This window comes from Triticum aestivum, chromosome 7D, assembly GCF_018294505.1.
Source record: "Triticum aestivum cultivar Chinese Spring chromosome 7D, IWGSC CS RefSeq v2.1, whole genome shotgun sequence".
NCBI classification, from domain to species: domain Eukaryota; kingdom Viridiplantae; phylum Streptophyta; class Magnoliopsida; order Poales; family Poaceae; genus Triticum; species Triticum aestivum.
The window spans coordinates 225,155,544-225,175,742 of record NC_057814.1 but is presented as its reverse complement, the minus strand read 5'-3'; the positions used below and the strand labels follow the sequence as shown (position 1 = coordinate 225,175,742).

Here is a 20,199-nt window from a genome sequence, read left to right as displayed (position 1 = left end):
CCTCCTCAGGCCAGTGGGAGACCTGCAAGGTCATGATGTGCGTCGACGGCCCGACCGACAGCGACGTTGGCTGTGGTGGAGACGAGCATGCCTGGGAGTCGTAGATGATTGGCATCCGAGCGTGGCCCATGCTGGCGGAAGTTGACGACGCACGACGACATGGCATCATCGGAGGCGGATCTTGGGAGGCATGGAGACGATAGGTAATGGAAAGCGAGGTGTGACGAGAACGACAACGACGCAACGACCAAGCGCTAGGTTTTGATGTGATGAGGCGGGAGGGTGATCGCATCTTCTTCTGTCGGGGAGTTCTGTGTCCAAGGAAGAAAAAGATTGTGTCCCAATTTTAATGGGGGAGATCCGCGTGCATTAACTAAAACTATGGTAGGAGCGATTGCATGTTGATTTTTGTCCCTGCGTAATTAAAGAGGGACAACAAATAAATTGATAGGACTTACCTATTCGATCGATGGGGTGGGCAGTAACGAATGGAACGAGCGATGACCTATATACTGAGATTTTAGGAGTAGAGATTTAAAGACGACATGTCGCTCTATTCTTCATGTGTTTTTTCTGTTGCAACCTTTTACAAATCATGTGAACCAAAGAGGCCCACTTTTTTTTTAAGAGAGTATAGGATAGAACTCTCTTTTGGGGAGATTGTAAAGTGGGCCTGAATATATTTTGCGCCTAAGGTAGAAGGGCCCAAACGGAGGCAGCTCGGCATACGCCGTAATCTCCACCCCCGTACGCCCTATACAGCGTCCAACGCGGAGGCAGCCACCAAACCAGTATCGACAAGACGTCAAAACCCTAGGCCGGCGACGCGTTCCCCTCTCTCGCCGCCGGATTCCCCTCCGCCCGCGCGTCTCGCGGACGTCTTCGCGCTCTCCGGCTGCTCTCCCCGGTTCGCCCACCACCAGCAATGTCTTCTCAGGTGAGTCCACTTCGTCTTCCCAGATCGAATTGTGGCTCGCTCGAATTGCTGTCGAGGTCCATCCGGCGCGGGGGGAAACCCTGACGCGACCCCAAATCCTTCGCCGTGCTCACATCTCCTTTGCGTTTGCAGATGGATAACCGCATCCAGTCCGCTGGAAAGCGCGCGCGCACAGACGGTAGGTTGCTCTAGCTGTTCCGTTCATCTATTTCCGCCCCGCTCTGTGAGCTGCGCCTCAGATGGTTTGCCTGTTTTGCACGAGCGACGTTCAGGTAGCCGGCGTGAGGACGACTGGATTTGCCCCAGCTGCAACAACGTCAACTTCGCGTTCCGCACCACCTGCAACATGCGCAACTGCGACCAGTCCAGGCCCGCTGATCACACGGTACTCGCAGCTCCTGCAGCTGTTCTTGACTCAAATCATCCGTTGGCTTGGCTGCGTGCCTGTTATGTGCTCGGTGTTTTGCATTTACCTAGTGCCGCTGTTGCTTTTTGCCTAGAAGGCTATGCAGACTCCACCCCACTACTCGGTGCCGGGGCGGTACATGCCGCCGGGGACGCCTCCGTCCATGTACCTCACTGGGGCTCCTCCCCCGTATGGCTCCAACCTTTATAATGGGCATCCCATGCCACGCTATGGCATTCCTCAGCTCCCCCCGGGCTCTGGATATCCGTATGGCTATGGTGGGCGAGTCCCGATGGGGAGCCCCTATGGGCCAATGCATATGGCGGCGCCACCCCCGTATTCTAGTGGTTCTATGGTTGGTGCAGGTAAGATGGCTATGATATCTCTGTTACTTTGTGGTAGCGCTACTTTGTCATGTGATTAGCTGTTCAAATGCAATAAACAGTATCTGATATGTAAAAGAAAAACACAACTATTTATTTGTCTGAACTTACTTGCCAGGAATTATAGTAGCACGTCCAATATATTTCTAGAGAGAATTCCTTATTTAACAGTGTTTACATTTTATGCCCTATTTGACATTGACAAATGATTTCTTTCCTATCTAACAATGAGTCTAAATTTTTATGCCTTTTATGACACTTCTGTCCATTTTGAGACTAAATGACAACTGAAAAGACCCTTTTGCCCCTTACGTGGTATGTTCGTATGCGTGCTGCTGCGTGTGTGTGTGCGCGCACGTGTGTGTTGCTGATGTTGCGCGCGCGCACGTGTGTGTTACTGATGTTGCTCGCGCGCGTGTGTTTGTGAGTGTGCGCGCGCGCGCACGTGTGTCCTACTGATGCATGCTGTCTGTGTTTGTGTGTGTGTGGTGTTGCGTGTCTTGCTCGGTGTGTGCTGCTGCGTGTCTTCCTCGGTGTGTGCTGCTGCGTGCGTGCTACGTGCGTCTGTGCTGCTCTGTGTATGCTGCGTGCGTCTGTGCTGCTCTGTGTATGCTGCGTTCGTCTGTGCTGCTCTGTGTGCGCGCGTGCGTGTGGGTTGCTGTGTGTGTATGTGCCGCTGCGTGTGTGTGTGCTACTGCCCTGCACACACACATACAACATGAGGGGCAAAAGGGTCTTCTCAGGTGTCATTTAGGCTTAAAATGGACGGAAGTGTCATAAAGGGCATAAAATTTAGACTCGTTGTTAGATAGGTTAGAAAACGTATTTCGGTGTCAAATGAGGAAGCGAAATTTAAGATGGTGTTAAATAAGGAATTGTTTCATATTTCTATGCATACTATATATTGTTCTACACTTCTACTGTACAACATTTGTCTGTAATGGATAAATTACTTGTTGATTTCTCGGTTTTTTATTTGAGTCAGTTCTTGTCTCTGATGCTTGTTGAATAGGTGTTTTTAGATCTGACCCAAATGTTGTTACAGTGTTTCTAACATTCGTTTTTGAATTTCATTTCCCTGTAAATAGGTGGAATGTACAGCATCAGCATGCCCATGGATAGATATGGCTTGGGCTCACCCGCTGGTCCTGGGGCAATGGTAATTTACTCCTGTACATATTAATATGAGTTACATTGCCTCAATTGGTTGCTGCTACCTTTTGTGCCTTCTATTTATGTTGTGTGGGAAGGTTATTTCTCATTGTTCTTGCTGTTTTGGTGTGATTGACCATGCTAAGCAATCTGCATGTCCTTTATTTCTTTCTCTTGTAGGGCACAAGGGCTGGTTCCTATTCTGACGAAGGCTCACAGAAGAAATCTGCTGGTATAAATTTGCATTGTCCTTTTCACTGGTCAATCAATTTTGTTGGCACTCAGATTTATTCTCTGCCGCTTCTCTTGAACTATTTTAGGAGCTGGACGTGATAATGATTGGAAGTGTCCTAATTGCAACAACATTAACTTCGCCTTTCGGACAGTCTGTAACATGAGAAAATGCAACACACCAAGACCTGACACCCAGGTTTGACACGGTTCCTTCGCACTGACATTTAAGTTCATATGTTATATTACTAGCCGAGCCAACTTCATAATTGTGCTTTGAAGTTGACATTGCTGCCGCAGCCTACAAGCTTAGTCATCTGTCTGAAGTATATGCGATGTGTAAAAACTGTTCAGTGAGATGTTGTTCTATGTGATTCGACCAAATTTACATATTTGCTATATATCTGTTGATCAGTGTATGTATATGTACACTTGGACTTTTCTTGGGCATTATAGCTTCACCAGTTTTTTTTTGCATGGTAATACATGTCTCATTTATATAATAGCTTCACCACTTGTTTGATAACCATTCTTTAAAAAAAAAGATATTTACTAAATTCTTATAGGTTGCGCATATCTAAAATCCCTATGCATTACAACTTAAACAAGCTGTCTCGAACCAAACCAAGAACGGTTGCTCATTCACCTGGCAATGGGCATCAAGTTTGTGTCATGCAGTTGCACCATTAGATTGTGCATTAGTGCTTATGTGGAGTGTGATCAATTGTTTTGAAGCTATTAGTGGGCGAACTGTTAGTGTATTTGGTTATGGTTATTTTTCTTCTTATGTTCTTGTTAATGTTGGATTGGCTATCTATTTATCATTTTAGCTTCTTTTACTGTTTGTAGAGCTAAATTGTTGTATTACTGTACTGATGACATACATATTAACTCTTCCTTCAGGGATCCAAACCTGACAGTTCAAGAGCTCCAAGTAAGTTTCTAGTGTTCAACATTATACATGCTAGTTCCCCCTTACCTTCACATATATTAAAGTATTTTGCTTTGTCTTGTTATCAGTAAATATTGGGGAACCCCTTGTCAAGATATGCGTCTAAGCTTTGCACTAGTTTATTAGATATATTCGAAACACTATTCAGTTATACATCTAACTTTGACATAACAGAACCAAAGACTCCAGAGGGTAGCTGGAAGTGTGAAAAGTGCAATAACATAAACTATCCTTTCCGGACAAAATGCAACCGTCCAAGTTGTGGGGAAGAAAAGCCGTTGCAGGCAAACAGTCCTGATAATCTGGCTACAGATCAGGACAATCAGGTATGTGATCCACTATGGTCCTTATTGTTTTCCGTGCCTTTTCTTATAGAAAACCAAAAACTGCGTGCCTTAAATATTCTATTCAATAGTTCCTTTATTATTTTGCCTGTCTCAGTGTTCTCTTGTGCATGGCTTATATATCGTGTCCTTAATGTTACAGTGAGTCCTAGAACAGTAATGAGGGTCAAGAAGGTTCAGCGTCGTCGTCAAGTTTCAGTCTGAATGTCTGGGGTCCATCTGTGTCCGTAGTCGCTGCTGTCGTTTCAAGTTTCTTCCCCTTGGGACCATATAGTTGAGTCACAGCCTAATGGTAAACGTTGTGAAGTTGGCAACTGGAGTCATGGCTTTTCATATCTCTACAGATTTTGATCAAGATCATCCATTTGTTAATATCCTCCTGAAATTTGTTTGCTTGTCGTGGACACTGGACTCAGGGGAAATTGCTATTTGTTATAATGGATTCTAGCTATATATGTGTCTTAGATGTCTTTCATCTGCAGTGAAGTATTACATAGACTCCTTGATTTTTCTTGATTGGTTTTGTCCAAGTTATGTTTGTGGTCTTCAGTTTTAACTCATGTCCAGTTTGGGTATTGCTGTTAATGTCTAATGGCTCGATAATGGCGCCTTTTTCTTTCAGATAAAATCTAAGAGATGTTTATGATAGATTCTTTCAACGTGGGATTTTCCCTTCCATTCACAATTAGTTTACTTACTTCCGTAAGTAATGTTTAGGAGCACTTAGCTTGCACTGTTAGTTATGTTTTGGAGATTCTCGACAATGGGATAACAAAGGATCAGAAATTGATACTTGTACATCAGACTTGCATCAGTATTTTGGTTGGTCTTACCCAAAAAAAAACATCTGTTGAACTAACCAGAGCAAATTCCACAACATTTCTCTGTTATCAATGAAAGATTACCCCCCGCCCCTCTGTGTTGGTATTGGTGAAACGACTGCTAAACATTTTTTTAGGCAGATCTGTTCAGACCATGGTCTGTTTACCTTGCTTTCCATCATTTCGGTAATACATTTGAGGGAAAACTGCTATCACTGTAGAAACAATATTAATTCTTTCTTAGTACTTATCAATTTTCCTTGTTGACGGTTCATTATAATAATTGGTACATGCAATATGCCATTTTTCTTGAAATAAAAATTGAAGTTAGGCATGTTGACTCCCTAGAGCTCACCAATGTCCTGTTATGTGCATATGTTACCATGTTCTCTGGAGCGTAGCTAATGCAAGTTTTACCAATCTGATGTTTTTGGATCAAAGAGATGATAGATGATGGAAGAGTGAGTTGTGCATAATCGCATTGTGGAGTGTGCATAACCTCGCATGCTTGGTTGGATTGGTGCTCTTTGACTGACTGGGTGCCATTGAAATTAGTTTTTGTCATGTAATATGGGGAAGCTTTTATCAAAGCTGCAACTTTCACATGACTTTGAAGACAGCAGTGTCCTAATCGAGAAGGATGCTCCCGGCCACGCTGCTGGACTACCGGTACCGACAAGTTCGCATGCCCTGCGAATGGCAGCTCTCAGTGAGCTGCAACACAGTTTATAAGATGACAAGTAACCATTTCATTTTTCTTTGAAATCGTTTGTACTGTGTGGACCCTTCAAACTCTGTATCAAGCAAGCAATCGACGGTGTTGCTCACCGCCATCTTGGTACGGACTTGGATTAAAAGCTTGGTTTAGATTTGTTTGGAGTGCATATTTTACTTTTGTTCTCATTCTTACGATTTTCTTATAATTGTATAATTGAGGATTGGTTGGCTTTGATGATTTGTTATATGTTTGTTTGAGTCTGATATAAACTATTCTGATTCTGTTACATTTTAGTTCTTGCAACTATGGATGTTCCCATATTGCTTATTTAATATTTAATATTGTTATAACCGTTCGGCCAAATCTTACAACGAAAGCATATATTACGTCGAACTTGTGCCAAGATCTGAGGCATTTTTCAGAGGCGTTCGCTGCAATTCCACTACTCTAACAATTATTGGCTTTTCCTATTATTAAAAATCGATTTTTTTCAGGATGATTAAAAATCGATTTTAGTATTTGAAAACACACGATTCTAATCCTAATAGTTGCACCCCAAGAAGCACGCTGTTAATCAAATCCTCGACAATGAATTCCGTCTCGGTCGGGGGTAGTTAGCCGCCGCGTACGGAGGAGGCATGCGGCGCTAAATCGATGCGATATTATATAAAAGAAAAATGGAAATCGGTGGGATATTTCCGCGCGGCGCAAAAGGATATCTCTGACGTAGTGCGATGGACGCGCGGGCGCAGCGGCATAGAAGCGGCCAACTAGCCATGCCAAACGTACACGCGACATGGGCCACGCGTGCGTGCGTGCGGCGCGAGGTCTGACTGTGCTAGACAATGGACATCCCCAGATACAACCTGCGTCCGCCGCACGCGGAAGTAAGCACGTGCGTAATCTACAGTTGTATTCGGCGACCACTCGTATTTCAATCCCTTCACGTATATATGTTTTTTTTTGCGAAAAGGCCCTGGATATATTATAAATGTTCATGAAAAGTACAAAACACCCCAAACATAATAAGGATTGCATCGAGGATCTGAACCGTCGAACGACCACTACCGCCGCCAGAAAGAGTCGTCGCTTCTCTGCTATGGAAGCCGGCCTGACCTTGTCGATGACAACCGAGAAATCTTCATACACGTGCCCATAGGATCAGCGCCCTAGAACCGTAGTTGTCGCCGTTGAACTCTTGAATTGATGTGAAGCGCCCGCCATCATATCACATACGCATAACAAGAAATCTTAACCTTGATGTTTGAAGCGTTTTCTTCAGGAGAAAGGCAATCCCTAGCACGACTAGGGTTTTGGCCGCCGCCGCGGCCGGCGGTGGCTGCCTATCTGGTATCTGCCCCGGCAGGGGTCATGGGCCCCTCCTGGGAATCTAGCTTGATGGCAAGACGGGAGGAGGAGAAGAGATGAGTTAGCTGGGTCGTTGTTTCTGCGAGCTGTGATATGTTTCTCTAGGTTGCTTCAAAGGATCAGGCGTCTGTAAAGCTCATGTCCCAGCACACGCCTGGAGAAGTTTTTTGTCCCGGCAAAGCCCGTTGCTCTGCAGGGTGGCGTGTCGGTTTCTTGTCCCTCCGTATCGTTCAGGATGTTGGGGAACGCAGTATTTCAAAATTTTTACCTACGATCACGCAAGATTTATCTAGGAGATGCATACCAACGAGCGGGGAGAGTGTGTCCACGTACCCTCGTAGACCGAAAGCGGAAGCGTTTAGTAACGCGGTTGATGTAGTCGAACGTCTTCGCGATCCAACTGATCCAAGCACAGAACGTATGACACCTCCGCGTTCAGCACACATTCAGCATGATGACGTTCCTCAAACTCTTGATCCAGTTGAGGCCGAGGGAGAATTCTGTCAGCACGACGGCGTGGCGACGGTGATGATGAAGTTATCGGCGCAGGGCTTCGCCTAAGCACTACGACGATATGACCGAGGTGTGTAACTGTGGAGGGGGCACCGCACATGGCTAAGAGAAGGCTTGGTGTGCCTTTGGGGTGCCCCCTCCCACGTATATAAGGTGGGGGGGGGGGAGAGAGGTGGCCGACCCAAGGGGGGGAGTCCTACTTGGACTCCCGGTCCAAGTAGGATTCGGCCCCCCCTTTCCTATTCCCACTAGGAGAAGGAGGGAAGGAGGAGGAGAAGAGAAGGAAAGGGGGGCCGCCCCCCAACCCTAGTCCAATTCGGTTTGGGCTTGGGGTGGGGGGCGTGCCACCACCTGGCCGCCACCTCCTCTCTCCACTAGGGCCCATGAAGGCCCATTAACTCCCAGGGGGGGGGAGGGTTCCGGTAACCCCCGGTACTCCAGAAAATGTCCGAACCTTTCCGAAACCATTCCGGTATCCAAACATGACCTTCCAATATATCAATCTTTATGTCTCGACCATTTCGAGACTCCTAGTCATGTCCTGATCTCATCCGGGACTCCGAACAAACTTCGGTTCATCAAATCACATAACTCATAATACAAATCGTCATCGAACGTTAAGCGTGCGGACCCTACGGGTTCGAGAACTATGTAGACATGACCGAGACACATCTCCGGTCAATAACCAATAGCGGAACCTGGATGCTCATATTGGCTCCTACATATTCTACGAAGATCTTTACCGGTCAAACCGCATAACAACATACGTTGTTTCCTTTGTCATCGGTATGTTACTTGCCTGAGATTCGATCGTCGGTATCATCATACCTAGTTCAATCTCGTTACCGGCAAGTCTCTTTACTCGTTCCGTAATGCATCATCCCGTAACTAACTCATTAGTCACATTGCTTGCAAGGCTCATAGTGATGTGCATTACCGAGAGGGCCCAGAGATACCTCTCCGATACACGGAGTGACAAATCCTAATCTCGATCTATGCCAATTCAACAAACACCATCGGAGACACCTGTAGAGCATCTTTATAATCACCCAGTTACATTGTGACGTTTGATAGCACATACGGTGTTCCTCCGGTATTCGGGAGTTGCATAATCTCAAAGTCCGAGGAACATGTATAAGTCATGATGAAAGCAATAGCAGAAAAACTAAACGATCATTATGCTAAGCTAACGGATGGGTCTTGTCCATCACATCATTCTCTAATGATGTGATCCCGTTTATCAAATGACAACACATGTCTATGGCTAGGAAACTTAACCATCTTTGATTAACGAGCTAGTCAAGTAGAGGCACACTAGGGACACCCTGTTTGTCTATGTATTCACACATGTACTAAGTTTCCGGTTAATACAATTCTAGCATGAACAATAAACATTTATCATGATATAAGGAAATATAAATAACAACTTTATTATTGCCTATAGGGCATATTTCCTTCAGTCTCCCACTTGCACTAGAGTCAATAATCTCGATTACATAGTAATGATTCTAACACCCATGGAGTCTTGGTGCTGATCATGTTTTGCTCATGAGAGAGGCTTAGTCAACGGGTCTGCAACATTCAGATCCGTATGTATCTTGCAAATCTCTATGTCTCCCTCCTTGACCTGATCGCGGATGGAATTGAAGCGTCTCTTGATGTGCTTGGTTCTCTTGTGAAATCTGGATTCCTTTGCCAAGGCAATTGCACCAGTATTGTCACAAAAGATTTTCATTGGACCCGATGCACTAGTATTACACCTAGATCGGATATGAACTCCTTCATCCAGACTCCTTCATTTGCTGCTTCCGAAGTAGCTATGTACTCCGCTTCACACGTAGATCCCGCCACGACGCTTTGCTTAGAACTGCACCAACTGACAGCTCCACCATTCAATATAAATACGTATCTGGTTTGTGACTTAGAGTCATCCGGATCAGTGTTAAAGCTTGCATCGACGTAATCATTTACAACAAGCTCTTTGTCACCTCCATAAATGAGAAACATATCCTTAGTCCTTTTCAAGTATTTCAGGATGTTCTTGACCGTTGTCCAGTGATCCACTCCTGGATTACTTTGGTACCTCCCTGCTAAACTAACAGCAAGGCACACATTAGGTTTGGTACACAACATTGCATACATGATAGAACCTATGGCCGAGGCATAGGGAATGACTCTCATTTTCTCTCTATCTTCTGCAGTGGTCGGGCATTGAGTCTGACTCAACTTCACACCTTGTAACACAGGTAAGAACCCTTTCTTTGACGATCAATATGCTAAGCTAACGGATGGGTCTTGTCCATCACATCATTCTCCCAATGATGTGATCCCGTTCATCAAATGACAACACATGTCTATGGTTTAGGAAACTTAACCATCTTTGATTAACGAGCTAGTCAAGTAGAGGCATACTAGGGACATTCTGTTTTGTCTATGTATTCACACATGTACTAAGTTTCCGGTTAATACAATTAAAGCATGAATAATAAACATTTATCATGATACAAGGAAATACAAATAACAACTTTATTATTGCCTCTAGGGCATATTTCCTTCAGTCTCCCACTTGCACTAGAGTCAATAATCTAGTTCACATCGTTATGTGATTTAACACCAATAGTTCACATCTTTATGTGATTAGTTCACATCTCCATGTGACTAATACCCAAAGGGTTTACTAGAGTCAATAATCTAGTTCACTTCGCTATGTGATTAACACCCAAAGAGTGATCATGTTTTGCTTGTGAGAGAAGTTTAGTCAACGGGTCTGCCACATTCAGAGCCGTATGTATTTTGCAAATTTTCTATGTCTACAATACTCTGCACAGAGCTACTCTAGCTAATCGCTCCCACTTTCAATATGTATCCAGATTGATACTTAGAGTCACCCGGATCAGTGTCAAAGCTTGCATCGACGTAACCCTTTATGACGAACTTTTTGTCACCTCCATAACCGAGAAACATGTTGTCGGTGTCAAAACCGGCGGATCTCGGGTAGGGGGTCCCGAACTGTGCATCTAAGGCGGATGGTAACAGGAGGCGGGGGACACAATGTTTACCCAGGTTCGGGCCCTCTCGATGGAGGTAATACCCTACTTCCTGCTTGATTGATCTTGATGATATGAGTATTACAAGAGTTGATCTACCACGAGATCGTAGAGGCTAAACCCTAGAAGCTAGCCTATGGTATGATTGTTGTTGTCCTATGGACTAAACCCTCCGGTTTATATAGAAACCGGAGGGGGCTAGGGTTACACAGAGTCGGTTACAAGGGAGGAGATCTACATATCCATATCGCCAAGCTTGCCTTCCACGCCAAGGAGAGTCCCATCCGGACACGGGACGAAGTCTTCAATCTTGTATCTTCATAGTCCAACAGTCCGGCCAAAGGATATAGTCCGGCTGTCCGAGGACCCCCTAATCTAGGACTCCCTCAGTAGCCCCTGAACCAGGCTTCAATGACGATGAGTCCGGCGCGCAGATTGTCTTCGGCATTGTAAGGCGGGTTCCTCCTCCGAATACTCCATAGAAGATTTTGAACACAAGGATAGTGTTCGGCTCTGCAAAACAAATTCCACATACCACCGTAGAGATAATAACATTTCCACAAATCTAATCCGCTGACGACTTTTCATAACGTGACATCACACCACGGCCTGATCATTATTCGAACCGTTTTTCTCAATCAGCCTGCACTGCACGTTTTGTGAGGCGATTTTATTGGCACGTCTTGTCGAAGCAGAGATCGTGTCCCCTTATTACGGGATTCTCATCAATACAGATGTGGGTAACCCAATCGTGCCCGTTGGTATGACTCCTCGATTTTAGGCAAGTCCCAAACGGCCACGAGGAGGACACTTGATATTCACCCTCTTTATAAAGAGGCCAAGGCCTGTCCTTTTTCTTCTCGTACTCGATCGAATCCTTCCCCCGTCTCGAGTTTCAACACCCAAGGCTCAGGTTAGGCGCTTCGGACCTTCAACCATGTCCGGATCCAACCTTCAAGGTCGGTGGATGCCCTCCTCTGTCACAGAGGAAGACATCAAGAAGCTAAGAGAGGCTAGGTACTTGACCGCCGAAATCTCGCACAGGCTACCTGCTCGAGGGCAGGTCATTCCCACTCCCGAACCCGGCAAGAGCGTCGTATTCATCTCTCACTTCCTCCGAGGGCTAGGCCTTGTGCTAGATCCATTTGTTAGGGGGCTCATGTTCTATTACGGGCTGGATTTCCATGACCTGGCCCCGGATTCCATCCTTCACATCTCGTCGTTCATCGTCGTGTGTGAAGCCTTCCTCCGCATTACCCCACACTTCGGCTTATGGCTCAAGACCTTCAATGTGAAGCCGAAGATGATTGAGAGGCGACATGCAGAGTGCGGAGGTTCCGTAATAAGCAAAGGCGTCGATGTTCCATGGCCAAAGGGTTCCTTCCCGGAGGTGTCCAGTTTATGGCAACGGGAGTGGTTTTATATCACAGCTCCCCGGGGTACCAAGTGGGTAGCCGCCCCTGCCTTTCGCTCGGGCCCCACGCCACAACTGATGTCATGGATCAACAAGGGACTGGACTGGGGGCCAGTAAATGATGTGCCGATATTGCAGAGTCACATCCGAGATCTCCTCGAGAGAGATGTCAGCCTGGTCACGGTAATGCAAGTCATGCTAGTTCGTCGAGTCCCACCTTGCAAACGTCGACCCCTCCGTATGTGGGAGTTCAACCCGGAAGGACCGCGAGCTATTCAGCACTTCCTCGGCATGACGCTCGAAGAGATGTACAAATTGTTCTTCGGACCAGAAATAAGGTGTCCGGACACCACCGAGGATGCGGGTCTGAGCTGCAATCGTCCAGATACCCAAGTAAGTAGTCCCGTGGCTAAACACGTTATCTTTTAATTTATCACAACATCATTCTGAAAAGTCGCCTTTTGACCAGGACTGGATAAAAAAGGCAAAGATGATAAGGTGTCCGGCCCCCTTCCCGAGGGCTCACCGGATCCTGTAGTAGCCAGGATGCTTGAGCTTGCGCCTTATCAAGCGCCATCAGGGGAAGGTAAAGGGAGGAACAAAGAGGCCGAGAGCGAGCCTCACTTACTATTCATCCAGACCGGGGGAAGCAGTGCCTCGAAGGAGGATAACCGGGGGGAAGAATCTAAAATCCCCTCTCCCCAAGGAAGGAAGAGGACTGCCTCTGAAGACTTGGAAGTAATGGTCTCCAAGCGAGGGAAGAATCCTTTGTCGGAGGGTCCTACCCTGGAGGGTACCCTTGCCGCACAGTGCCCGCAAGGGGATCAGCCCTCCACCGAGCTGTAAGTAAACAAAGAGTACTTAATAGTAAAAATATCCTGCTTTACTTCTGAGGACAATAACCGAAGCATATATCTTGTGGTTCAGATCGTAGCCCTTCTTGACAGAGTTCGTCTTCGGGGGATCTTCTTCCGGAGATGATGGAGAGCGAAACACCTCCCCATGCCTCCCCGCCTCATGAGGCGGGCGACCCTGAGGTGTCGTCACGGAGGATTTCTCCTGATCCGCCAAGGCCAGAGGGTAATCCTTCGGCCACCCGAAGTCCGGAGTATTCGGATCCTAAGGAGAGCAACAGAAAGAGGCCGGGACCGTCCGGTGCGCGACCCGACGCACTGAAGGATCTTCTAGAGCAAGCGGCTATCTCAGAAGCGCATCGTACACTAATGGGTACGGTGGTTGAGAGGATTTCATCCGCCGAAAGCGGGCTGCATGAAGCTTTTATGAGCCTGCTGAGAGGCTTTGAGGTACGCAAAGTAGTATATGTTTTTGATGGTATCGCACACGCTAGGTGTGCCATATGCAGATAGTAGCCCCTGAGACTCTGGTTGCTGTCGAAAACGGTGGCAAACAGAGGATCATAGTCCTAGGTAATAATCATGCCGCCTTCATGTGCAGGTGGCGGAAGGTCCGGTGCTAGCCGGACTGGTGTGTTTGCCGAGCTGAAGCGACAACTTGATGCGGCAGATGCCGACATCGTGCTTGTAAACAAGCGGCTCGACGAGGCACAGGGTATGTGATTTCTCCGGTGATCAACACATAGTAAGAGGAGCATGATGCTAGTATCTTTAATATGTTGTGACTGCAGATGGGGCTGCCGTCGTGGAGACCCTTCGGGCGGAACTTGCCCGTGCCAAGGAACAAGCCAGGAAGAGTGATGCGGCCACTCTAAAGGCGGTCGAAGAGCTGAGAGCCGAACAGGCTGCACATTGCCAAAGCAAGGATAAAATAGCCAAGATGGTTGTTGAATTGAAGGATGCCGCCGACCGTTACGAGCTTCTTGAAAAGGAAAATTGAACGAAGATGACGGACCTGGAGAAGGCCATGGTAGCGGCCAAGGACGCCCGCTCTAAAATCAGAGCGGCGAAGGAGGAGCTGCGTCAAGCCGGGGATATTGCGGCTGGGAAGCCCTTTTTGTTGCGGACGAAGTTCGGAGATCCTAAGTATGCCCCTCTTGATCAACTATGGAGTTCTGCAGACGCATACGTGGATTTGGCAGCGAGTGCTGCTGATGCGGCCGAGTATTTCAAAGATCAAAAAGATCATGAAGTGGAAAAGCTGTTCTGGTCACAGTTCAATGTTCTAGTGCGTCCGCTGCTGTTGAATGAGCGAATGGCCGAGTGGGCCGAGCTCCATAGGTTGTCCGGGCTTGCCATGAGGTCTGTTGTGGATCATCTGTGGCCAGAAGGGCCAAGGCTGAATAGTTCTTTTAGTTTAGTGCAACAGTTCCTTGGTGCTGTGCCGCGCGTCGACGCTATGAAGAGGTCGGCGTGCATAGAGGGTGTGCGTGGATGGCTCTTGCCCATGTCAAGACATACTGGGCAGAGATGGAGGCCACCGCTATTGCAACCCAGAGTTCGGCCGTGGGCCGAGTATCGGCTGAGCACTACTTTGAAGAAGTCCTTGAAGGCGCTCGTTTAATAGAGGCTCAGTGCTCGAAGAATATTATGTTCTAGTGACATGTATTCCCATTGTAAGAACAATGTTTATTAAATTATAAAGGCTGCGTCTATACTTTTGCCTGAAAGTATTATGATGCCTCCTGTGCGGCCGTTTATGTATATATGTATATAACCTGAAAGTTTGCAGTCGTCGGCTTCAGCCCCCACGCATATAATGCGGGGGTGTTCGCAAAAAACGCATATTCACACTTGATCCAACGTCTTGGTCCATTAAGGAGGTGATAGCGCAGCGAATGAGGCAATCGGACTATATTGCTTTAACACTTTCACTTAGCCATAGGAGTTTGACGGTGGGACTACTATATAGCCCCTGGTACCTCCGCGCTCGTCCGAATACGGGGCGCGTACATACATGACCGGGAAACGGCCCTTCGTTAATGCGGAGGAATCCCGAAGATTCCGCTAAGTCATCGAGTGGTTGACCAGTCTCGCGCTTTATCATGACAGTCAGTTTTCGGCTTTCTCTACTGAGGTGCTCATCCGGATGAACCAGGGCACAATCGCAGTAGTTCTCCCGGTGCCACCTTAGCCGATAGAGCGGAACGTAAGGTAGCAAAACACGGGAGCCGGGCAAACCCAACATTTGACCAAAGATATGATTCGGAGCTGATGCATATAAGGCCAAACTCGCGACGCCGAACACTCCCTAAGGTATTCGGTCTTTAAAACATATGCCGGGCTGAGTAGTGCCCTTGATAAGGAACCCCGAGTGTCCAGGTACGTGCAATGTTCTGACGTGGCGAAATGCCAATAACGTCAGCATCCTTCTCGGTTGTACTGAGTATCCGGAGGATGTGAACAACAAGAGACAGTAAAAAAGGTTTACACAGGGTCTTAATCTAAAAAGAAACCTTTGAGCGGGCCCCTGTTGCACGTCTGCGCCTGTGTCTCCGTTGTGCCGTATCCTGGAAGGGTGTAGCACGATTGTCGTCTGTAAAAGAGAAGAACTTAGGTGAAAGTTGTCGTGCGAAAAATTGGTTATTCTCGATAAACCATGAAAATTCAAGATAAGTAAAGTTGAGCCGAACTAGCCCTGTTTACACGCGGGAAGCCCCTGGCACCACCTATGAGGGTAAATCCATCAAACCAATCTTAGGTATATCTAAGCTGTTACAGCTAGTGATGTGCCGGACTCGTCTAGCCGTGTCCGCGGTCTTGACGACCGATCGTTTATTTTGGTTGGAGAGGCCGTTTAGTGTTCGGCTGCTAAAGCCACCACACGTTCTTCTGTGCATAAGGAACGCTCGATATTTCCGCTAATTGTGATGATGCCACGTGGACCGGGCATCTTAAGCTTAAGGGAAGCGTAATGCGGTACTGCATTAAAACGAGCAAAAGCTGCTCTTCTGAGTAGTGCTTGATAGCCACTTCGGAATGGAGCAATGTCGAAGATTAACTTTTTGCTTCGGAAGTTGTCGGGAGAACCGAATACAACCTCTAGTACTAGAGAGCCCGTGCAGCTGGCCTCTGGGCCTGGTATTACTCCCTTAAAGGTAGTATTACTGTGGCTGATTCTTGTTGGGTCTATCCCCATTTTGCGGACTGTGTACTGATATATCAGATTAAGACTACTGCCGCCGTCCATAAGGACTCGTGTGAGATGGTATCCGTTTATTATTGGGTCTAACATCAAGGCAGCCAATCCTCCGTGCCAGATACTTGTCAGGTGATCCCTGCGATCAAAAGTGATCGGGCAGGCCGACTAGGGGTTGAAATTAGGGGTGACGGTTTCTACGGCACGTGTGTCTCGGAGTGCATGTTTGCTTCTCCTCTTCGTCACGTGAATCATGTTCACTATTTTGACCTCTGGTGGGAATTTTTTCTATCCCCCAGTGCTTTGATGTCGAGGCTCGTCCTCGTCTTCACTTGGTGTCTCCCTCCCCTTGTGTTCGGCGTTTAGCTTACCGGCCTGCTTGAAGACCCAGCATTCTCTGTGGGTGTGATTTGCGGGTTTATCGGGGGTGCCATGGATCTGACATAATTTGTCTAGAATCTTGTTTAGGCTTGACGGTCCATCTCTGCTGCCTTTGAAAGGCTTTTTCTGCTGACCCGGTCGAGAGCCCCTGAATCCGGCGTTTATCGCCGTGTTGTCTGGGCTGTCTTCGTTATTTCGACGCTTGCTTTTACTGCATCGTGGTTTTCCATTGCCGTCCCTGACTTCGGATGTGCCTGGGTCGCTAGTGCTACTACGGGCTAGCCAGCTATCTTCGCCCGCGCAAAAGCGGGTCATTAGGCTTGTCAGAGCTGCCATTGTTCTTGGTTTTTCTTGGCCAAGATGTCTGGCGAGCCATTCATCTCGGACGCTGTGTTTGAAAGCTGCTAAGGCTTCGGTGTCTGGGCAATCGACAATTTGGTTCTTCTTAGTGAGAAATCTGTTCCAAAGCTTTCGGGCTGACTCTCCGGGCTGTTGAATTATGTGACTTAAATCGTCTGCATCTGGAGGTCGGACATAGGTCCCTTGAAAATTAGCACTAAAGGCATCCTCAAGCTCCTCCCAGCTTCCAATTGAGTTTTCGGGGAGGCTCTTCAGCCAGTGTTGAGCTGGTCCTTTCAGCTTGAGGGGCAAGTACTTGATGGCGTGGAGATCGTCTCCGCGAGCCATATGGATATGGAGGATAAAGTCCTCAATCCAGACCCCAGGGTCTGTGGTTCCGTCGTACGCCTCTATGTTCACGGGTTTGAATCCTTCTGGAAATTCGTGGTCCAGCACCTCATCGGTGAAACATAGGGGGTGTGCAGCACCCCTGTATTTGGATGTGTCGTGGCGTTCTGACGGTTGTAGTGTTCGGTTTTGGTTGTGCGCTGGAGCGCGTTTCCTTGATCCGTAGATGGATCTGGTCGCACCGGTCTTCTGATGCAAGTCCTCACGTGAAGCGTGTGCTGACTTATGTGCGGCCTTGTTAGCCGCTCTATCGCGGCCACAAGGTGGTTGATCCGACTGGTCGGCCGTTTTATTTTTCGGCTGTGTGGGCTCTAAGGCCTCATCATGAAATTCAGGCAACAGTTTGCGCTTTGGATAGCTCTTTGTGTGGTAACTACCACCATACTTATCTTCATCGTCGAGCACTTTGTTCCATCTACTGTTGAGCGTATTCTGCACGGCCTTAAGCCTTTGCTTCTGCTTCTTCAGACTCCTCGCGGTGGCAATAATCCTTCTGCGGAGGTTCTCTTGTTCCAAGTGCCTTTCCGGGATGATGTGTGCATCTTCGTCCGGACTGTTTTCCTCTCCGGAGGGAGGTTGATGAGCTTTATCCTCGGCGTCGCCGTGTTCGGACAACGGATCCGTACTATGTTCGCCGTTTGCTGGTTCATCCTGCTCTGCTGCTGGGTCAATGTGGTCGTCGTTTCCTCTGGAGTCGACTGGGGTGTTCTTTTCTCTTGCGCTGTTATCGCTGTTTTTTCCGAGGCGGGATTTAGAGCGGCGCTTACGTCGACGCTTTGTTTGCTTCTCGAGGGAGCTATCCTTTGCTGCATCCTTCCGTTCCTCGTCATTGTTTTCTTTGGGTGTATCCACCATGTATATGTCATGTGATGAAGTGGCTGTCCAGCGCCCTGTGGGCGATGGTTCCTGTTCCTCTCCTGCATCGTCGTCCATGCCGTCGATGTCTTCGGAGTCGAAATCGAGCATGTCGGTTAAATCATCGACAGTGGCTACTAAGTGGGTGGTGGGTGGGGAGCGAATTTCTTCGTCGTCCGCATCCCATTCTAGCCGGACATAGTTCGGCCAAGGTTCTCCTGATAAGGAGAGGGACCTTAATGAATTTAGCACATCGCCGAAAGGCGAGTGCTGAAAGATATCCGCGGAGGTAAACTCCATGATCGGCGCCCAATCAGATTCGATAGGCACGGACACAAGGGGCTCGGAGTCCGTGGCCGGGGACGAATCCAATGATTCGGCAACACGGGTCTCGTGGGAGGTGAAGTCAGTATTCGGCTCTATCGCCACTGAGTGTGCGGCCTCCGTGGCGGGGTCCATCCACCCGTCCACAGATGGCGCAATTTGTTCCGGATTGAGGGCCGGAGTAGTTGCAGGTGTGATCTCCCGAACACAGTCCGACGGCAGAGCTAAATCATGCTCGTCGTGATTGTGCGGCGCACCTGACATGGGCTCGAATCCGTCGAAGATCAAGTCTCCGCGGATGTCGGCAGTATAGTTCAAGTTTCCAAACCTGACCTGATGGCCAGGGGCGTAGCTATCGATCTGCTCCAGATGGCCAAGCGAGTTAGCCCGCAGTACGAAGCCGCCGAATACGAAGATCTGTTCGGGGAGGAAAACCTCACCCTGGATCGCATCGTTGCCGATGATCGAAGGAGCCATCAAGCCTTACGGTGACGGCACAGTGGAACTCTCAATGAAAGCACCAATGTTGGTGTAAAACCGGCGGATCTCGGGTAGGGGGTCCCGAACTGTGCATCTAAGGCGGATGGTAACAGGAGGCGGGGGACACAATGTTTACCCAGGTTCGGGCCCTCTTGATGGAGGTAATACCCTACTTCCTGCTTGATTGATCTTGATGATATGAGTATTACAAGAGTTGATCTACCACGAGATCGTAGAGGTAAACCCTAGAAGCTAGCCTATGGTATGATTGCTGTTGTCCTACGGACTAAACCCTCCGGTTTATATAGACACTGGAGGGGGCTAGGGTTACACAGAGTCGGTTACAAGGGAGGAGATCTACATATCCATATCGCCAAGCTTGCCTTCCACGCCAAGGAGAGTCCCATCCGGACACGGGACGAAGTCTTCAATCTTGTATCTTCATAGTCCAACAGTCCAACCAAAGGATATAGTCCGGCTGTCCGAGGACCCCCTAATCTAGGACTCCCTCACATGTCCTTATTCCACTAAGGATATATTTGACCGCTGTCCTGTGATCCACTCATGGATCACTATTGTATCCTCTTGCCAAACTCATGGTGAGGTACACAATAGGTCTGGTACACATCATAGCATACTTTATATAACCTATGTCTGAGGCATAGGGAATGACTTTTCATTCTCTTTCTATTTTCTGCCGTGGTCGGGGTTTGAGTCTTTACTCAACTTCACACCTTACAACTCAGGCAAGAACTCCTTCTTTGACTGATCTATTTTGAACTCCTTCAAAATCTTATCAAGGTATGTACTCATCGAAAGTCTTATCAAGCGTCTTGATCTATCTTTGTAGATCATGATGCCCAATATGTAAGTAGCTTCACTGAGGTCTTCCATTAAAAAATTCTTATTTAAGTATCCTTTTATGCTATTCAGAAATTCTGTATTATTTCCAATCAACAATATGTCATCCACATATAATATCAGAAATGCTACAGAGCTCCCTCACACTTTCTTGTAAAGACAGGCTTCTCCAAAAGTCTGTATAAAACATATATATGCTTTGATCACACTAT

At 47.5% G+C, this 20,199-nt stretch overlaps 1 protein-coding gene across 4 annotated transcripts; it reads left to right on the top strand.

Moving 5' to 3' along the window:
• The first annotated feature begins 701 nt into the window (after positions 1–701).
• LOC123164806 (ranBP2-type zinc finger protein At1g67325) lies at positions 702–6,232 on the top strand. Of its 4 annotated transcripts, none has more exons than XM_044582384.1 (10): positions 702–937; positions 1,070–1,115; positions 1,210–1,322; positions 1,438–1,708; positions 2,815–2,885; positions 3,059–3,110; positions 3,199–3,308; positions 4,013–4,043; positions 4,236–4,387; positions 5,782–6,232. In XM_044582384.1, the coding sequence occupies exons 1-10, from the start codon at positions 926–928 to the stop codon at positions 5,956–5,958; spliced, it is 1,035 nt and encodes a 344-aa protein (XP_044438319.1). In that variant the 5' UTR covers positions 702–925; the 3' UTR covers positions 5,959–6,232. The 4 variants fall into 4 exon arrangements, with proteins under 4 accessions (XP_044438319.1, XP_044438321.1, XP_044438320.1 ...); XM_044582386.1 differs by having other exon boundaries at positions 5,668–6,232; XM_044582385.1 differs by having other exon boundaries at positions 5,628–6,232.
• Positions 6,233–20,199: the final 13,967 nt, after the last annotated feature.

Excerpts from the sequence above, each read along its gene's own strand:
- LOC123164806 (XM_044582384.1), top strand. Across the intron at positions 2,886-3,058 it reads CCGCTGGTCCTGGGGCAATG|GGCACAAGGGCTGGTTCCTA; the intron begins GTAATTTACTCC and ends TTTCTCTTGTAG. Across the intron at positions 4,388-5,781 it reads CTACAGATCAGGACAATCAG|TTTTTGTCATGTAATATGGG; the intron begins GTATGTGATCCA and ends CATTGAAATTAG.